Raw genomic sequence first — 6,000 nt, 5'->3', positions numbered from 1 at the left:
ATAAACAATACGTAACGGCAATGACAAGATCGCTTCGACGAAATTGTGGATGTAACTGTTTTTATCTGCGCATGAATCCTTGCATGAAACCACCAAATATGTTGGAATATTTTGTTGATCAGTTGCCTTGCTTGTCCCTTGCATTGTTCTGTGTACTTGTAGCGAGCAGCTGCAAAAAAATGCAAATTTACGATGTCAGCAAATACGTGGAAAAGTAAGGAAGTAAGTCCTTATACGCCAGGTTCCTATAAACTGGGTTTCAGTGCGTGGTATCTGGATTAGAACCTGCCGGTACTGCAGCACAGTAGCGAGTCACTGCAGCGGGTTGGTTTCACTAAGTGGGAGCTGATCACACTCCCCACTATCCCCTATATTGAAAGTACTTCTGAGCCCGCTGATGGCTGCTCCTCATCCCAACAAGTTCACTTGGCGATTTCTTCAGGAGATCTGCATAGTTTGCATTGCTTCGCAACCGAAAGGTATTTCAGCGACACTTTCTTTCCCACGTCTTTTGCTAAACAAGATCAAAAAAGGTTTTAATGGTCTTTAAAAGCTATGTACACTCCTTTTCTTCTCAATGTTTTTTGTATGTATCAGAAAAAAATGTCCGCTTAAAGCGGCGGAAAACCTGGAAGCTGCCGCTGCAGCCCAGCGAGGTATACATAACAGTGCAGCAAAGCTCTATGTTTCTATCACATCCTTTATTTTGCGGAAATGGGAGACAGGATAAGGGGAAATTTGGGAATCTCAAATGTAAGGCACACACAGCACTATTAAAAATCGTGATCACATCCCTCTATGTACACGAGGCACACACGCTGAACAGTCTCGATATTAAATAACATTTGTGCAGGACAAGAACGGAGAAAACTAAACGACTCAAGGAAAGCATAGGGGGAGGGGAAAACAAAAATTACAGGAACGCAAGGATAGAAGGGCCTTTGGGAAGCAGCTTAAATAAGTTTGCTCCTCCGATTCCAAGCATATTTCTCAGTACGCGCCAACTCAACGCATGGAAACAGAACAATGTAAAAAAAAGGGGAACAGGTAATCAGGCAGCATGATTGAACACTTGGTCGAAGCTTCGGCTGTGGGAGGAGTTCAGCCCAGCGCATGTTGTAGTGCATGTTGAGCCAGGTTTTTTCAGAGCCGCGTGGCTAGAGGGAAATCGTAGCGAGTCCGGCGATGTAAAAGAAAATAGCATTATCGGTAGTATTCTTATGTGTAAAAGGAGTGCATAGTGGTAAAGCGGGGCGCTTCAGCAGCTTACTGGGTGTTAATGGAAACGCGTTTTTCAATGTTTACGTCAAAGCTAGCGTTAGGCTCATTTTCATAAGCGCAGTAATAGCAGAATTTTGCAGTCTTAGGACAGCTAGGCGGCGTAATAAGGTTTAGGACCACATCAGCCTTTATATTACTCGGGGAATTTATGCATGAAAGAAAGTAAACGTGAGTACCGCTTTACTGGCGGAAAAAACAGGCAAAACGCGAGTTTGTGGCACAGAAGTCTGGGCACAGAAGCTGTTTGGTTAAGTATATCGCTAAAGAAAGACAACAAAGGAAACTCGGCCACCCTTGTATCGAAACGACAGAGCGCATCGGGTACTGAAACTGAAACGAATTTACGGTTAGCTGTACCTCAACACTTAAAAACCGTCTAATCAGAGATTGTTAGGGAAGGGTTGAATAGTATGCATGGCTCCCCTGATCGCATTGGGGCACAGTATGTGTGCCTCGATCGCTGTTATTCAGGGTATGTACATTTTATTTTTTTTTTAAATAGAGGAGGAAGAAGAAGTGAAATAGACACTGGATTATTGCCTCCCACGTGACAGGCTATTAATTTCTCCCTAGAAAAATAATGCAGGGGACTCTTTTAGTCTGCATCTCCTGAAGAACCCCGAACAAGAAACGGCAAAAATAATGGCTTTGCCGTCCGGCTGCTCGTCTTAGACGTGAAGGCCAGCCAAGCCGTATTCACTCTGTACATTTCGGCGGGAAGACATTTACTCAGTGCAGACATCCGCCGTTCAGCGCTTCATGTTCATGCGCAAAGTCACCGGGCTGATTAGTTCACCCACATGAACTCGTAAGAGGCCTATACGCGCTCACAGAGACGAAAACTAAAGAGCGCGAACAAAAAGAACGAAAACCTTAATTATATACACTTGTGGGCTAGCTTACTGCCGCAATGCTGAAATGCTCCAAAATGCGCTTTCATTATGCTGCCATTCGTTTTCTCGTACACCACTTTGGAGATGTGATCACTGGAAGGTTATTGAACAAGGAAGCATTTGTAACTGTGTTCCAAGAGCTTGCAACAAAATAGAGACCTGAAAGCAATGCACATACTGCCTACAAAGAAAACAAAATATGCAGAAAAGTGATTTAAAAAAAAAAGAAGTGACGGCACATGAATGAGGGCTTTTTGTCAAGCAGCATGCCTTCTTTCTTTGCTCACAAATTTTGTGTCCAAGAACTTCACTACCTTGACACCAAATATGCACAGAAAGTGAGCAGTATGTTCAAGTTCATGCTACACTACATTGATACAAGAAATGAAAGGGCAAATGTAATTCGCAGCTTTAGTGCAGAACCAGGATGGCCGATAAACAATAACAGAGTGTTCACACCTGGGAGAGGGGGTAGAGTGACCTGTCTACTCCATCTCAGTAGCACATTGGTACAGGTTTTGGAACGTGACACAAAAAACAAGGTGCATATGATGTTTGTTCATCGTCAGGAGTATCTAACCTCCTGCCTTGCATACCGAAGAAATTAAGCAACAGGAGTAATAACGGGTGCAGATGCGATGATGTCTCATCATATGGTTTTGTAAACCATGTTGCGTATAAATGCCAGCACAGAAACTTCCTCTGAGAGGATCCACTTTTGCACTCTTGCCTTCTTACTTAACAACAGCTATTAATGCTCTTCGTGCTTCAATTTGCTGTGACGTGATTTGTACACATATACATTGGTGCATAGCAATGCATTGACAAGTGCCCTTTTTTTTTTTTTTTTGCTCTATGGGCACATCACCTAGACATTTAGACAAGCCCAGAGCTGCCACTGATGCTATGGCATGCCTTCCTCACTTTAAGTTGCCTACATAACTATTCCTCTAATACAGACGCTACCATGCACATGCGAAAGCATGCGCAAATAGTGATGTGCGTCCACAATATCACTGCTTCATACTTTTCATTCTGTGCACTGCTGGAGTACTTGTCTTTTTGCATAGAGTTGCTCCCCGCTATTATGTGGCTTGTCAACGAATAAGTCTGCCTTTGATAAAAATAATGTTTCATTGATGACGCATGCAATGGGTTGCTTTTTTCTTCGCCTAAAATCGGTGTCCACTTGAAATGATGATCATGCATTGTAGTGCCAACTTTTAGTAACATCAAAAAGTTGAAATTAGCGAGTTCATGAATAAAAAAATGTCAGTGTGTGTTACGAATCTTTCAGCACAAAGCGTGACAGTCCATGACAGCCTCCATCAAAAGGAAAGTGATGCCTAGAATTATGGTCCTAAATTAAATGTTGCTGGTAGAATGAAGAAAAAAAAAAAAAAAACAAGCGCACAGCCACTCATATAAACACATAGTTTAAAGAATGCTCACACCGTGCTGGTTGCCCTAGAGGTATGTGCAAGAGTAATAGAGAATTTGTGTATTTACGAACTGACGACCAGCAGCACTGTTAATGAAGCACCGGGGAGCCTACAAAGCTGTTTTGTAGATTGTGCATACGTACGTACAGCTTGTCGTGCGAAAAGGCAAGTAGAAATAAACAGCAATGTACAAAATTACTGCCTCTCATTCAGTGCATAAATCTTATTTGAATTATACTGCATGACATACATATATGTGCTGTGCAGTGTGTAAACAGCATACAGTAGCCTCTGGACCCGACAGTACCAATGGTCCAGACGTCCACCCAGTTGCCAAGCTTCAGAAAGAAAAAGGCTCGACAATTCAAGCATTGCACACGTTGTCCACTATGTCACAGACACCGCAGCCCACATTGTCCATTTGTTCTCGTTCGCTCACTGTATGGGTACACTTAAATACACACTCGACTGATACCTCTGCTGTATTGTGACACATAACCGTGTGACATAAGGTCATAATGTAAAGAAAGGAAACAAATGCAGATGTGATGCTACGATGCGCTCCTACTCAATGACACCGGAACATATAATTACGCACTATAGGTAAACAAAGACACCAAAGAAAAAAATAAAGCAGGGCAAGCCCAAGGAGCAAGTGTCCACTATTAAGTTAGAATGCTTGGCATTCCCTACATTTAGGCTCTACAGTTCGTGCAAAAATTGCTCGCTCCCCACGCGTGTACTGCAGTGTTATCCAAGACCTGCGGACCCATTCATACACGCGACAAAAGCCACCACCGCGGAAACGTCAGTCCATGTGGCGGTATTTGTGTGAAGACATCTGTGACAGACCCAGCACCGCGTATTGGCACTTGAGGCAGTGGTAGTGCGTCTGCTTCGCGTTGTAGTTGCAACTGTCGACGCCGCAGTTCTGCGAGGGCGTGTACTTCTCGAAGCCCGCGGCATTGATGCTGTCCAGCTTGGCGTGCTGCCTGCGATGCGCGACCACTTTGTTCGTGTCCGTGCACACAAAGTCACACTTGAGGCAGTGGAAATGCGACGCCTTATTGCTGCTTCCACCACCGCCGGGACCGTTGGCGGCCGCCTGGCTGGCGGCAGCGTGGGGGCATTCGACGCGGCCGCAGTGCACGTTGGCACGGAACTGGCGGAAGTCTCCGCCCATGAGCGTGTCGAGCCGCTCGTGGCGCGCCGTGTGCTGAACAAAACGCGTCTTGTCGCAGAAGCTGTAGCCGCAGTCCTTGCGCGTGCAGTGGAAGTGGGTCTGGTGCTCCCGGTAGCCGCAGTGCCGGTAGCCGCAGTCCTCGTTGAAGCGGAACCGCACGTAGCCGTCCGGCACTGGCTCGTCCTTGAGGATGCGCAGGCTGGGCATCTTCATGCGCTTCGCATCGCTCACCATGGTTAGCGTCTCGTCGCCCTTGCAGTTGCCGAACAGCGGTCGCTTCTGGTCGGACGCGGCGGCGGCTGCAGCGGCGGCGGCCGCCGCCGCAGCAGCCGTCATTTGATTGGCCGAGTTGTAGAACATGTCACCCGATGGGCACATGAGCGCCAGGTGCTGCAGATCAATGTTGGGGTGGCCCGCCATGTCTCCCAGCCCCAGCAGTGCCGGGTTCAGGGGCGCCATGCCTGGGATCATTCCGGGAGACGAGACAGGAGGCCAGAACATGTGCTGCATGTTCTGCATGTTCTGTATGTTTTGCAAGCTGAGCTTGGGTGGCGTGTTGAAGAATGGGTGCTGTTGCTGCTGGTGTTGCTGGTCTTCGTTATTGCTGCTGCTGTTTGCCGTGGTACTCGTGGGAGGCTGGTAACCCTGAGGAACCAGCTGAGGAGGCCCTTGCGGTCTCGGGTCAGGCGAGGACCTCTTAGAAGAGGGAGAGTCGGTCCGCCCGGGTGCCAACGGCTCTTGCTCTTCTTCGGCGTCTGAGTCTCCCTGCGCCGTCGACGACACCGGCGACGAGTGGCCAGAGAGTGGTGTAGTGCGGCCGTCGGGGTACACAGGCACTGGACTCGGGGCTCCAGAGTGCTTTCCGACATGCAGCCGAAGTCGGGAGAAGCTGGAGAATGCCTGTGATCAAAAGAAGAAAAACACTTCAGAAAGCTGGCTTCTCAGCATCAGCAGTCAACATGTGGCAAAGCCCTCCTGACGCAACGAAAGCAAATTGTCGTGATCGGATGTTCTCATCGACCGAATATGTCCTAGGGAGAATGGAAAACAAAGCAAAAATAAACTGATGTTACGCCAAAATACCCATATCTCCAATGGCTTAACGGCGTTCTGAATATCAGGAAAAGTTACCTCATCACTCCTAATTTGGCAAGAACCCCTATTACCTACGAAGTCTATTTTTATTTCGTCAGCACGTTAT

The 6,000-nt window shown here is 47.1% G+C and overlaps 1 protein-coding gene across 3 annotated transcripts in view; it reads right to left on the bottom strand.

Annotated features, from left to right (window-relative positions):
• Nucleotides 1–680: 680 nt before the first annotated feature.
• LOC146197306 (uncharacterized) overlaps nucleotides 681–6,000 on the bottom strand; it is a 525,739-nt gene continuing 520,419 nt past the window's right edge. For all 3 annotated transcript variants that reach the window (XM_084599121.1, XM_084599122.1, XM_084599120.1), the window contains one exon: nucleotides 681–5,699. In XM_084599121.1, the coding sequence (XP_084455247.1) occupies nucleotides 4,425–5,699 (1,275 nt within the window). In that variant the 3' untranslated portion in view covers nucleotides 681–4,424. The remainder of the gene's footprint in view (nucleotides 5,700–6,000) is intronic.

The sequence above is a fragment of the Amblyomma maculatum genome, chromosome 3 (genome assembly GCF_055883805.1).
Source record: "Amblyomma maculatum isolate TAMU_Amacu chromosome 3, ASM5588380v1, whole genome shotgun sequence".
In the NCBI taxonomy this organism is placed as follows: domain Eukaryota; kingdom Metazoa; phylum Arthropoda; class Arachnida; order Ixodida; family Ixodidae; genus Amblyomma; species Amblyomma maculatum.
This window is presented reverse-complemented; position numbering and strand designations above follow the sequence as displayed.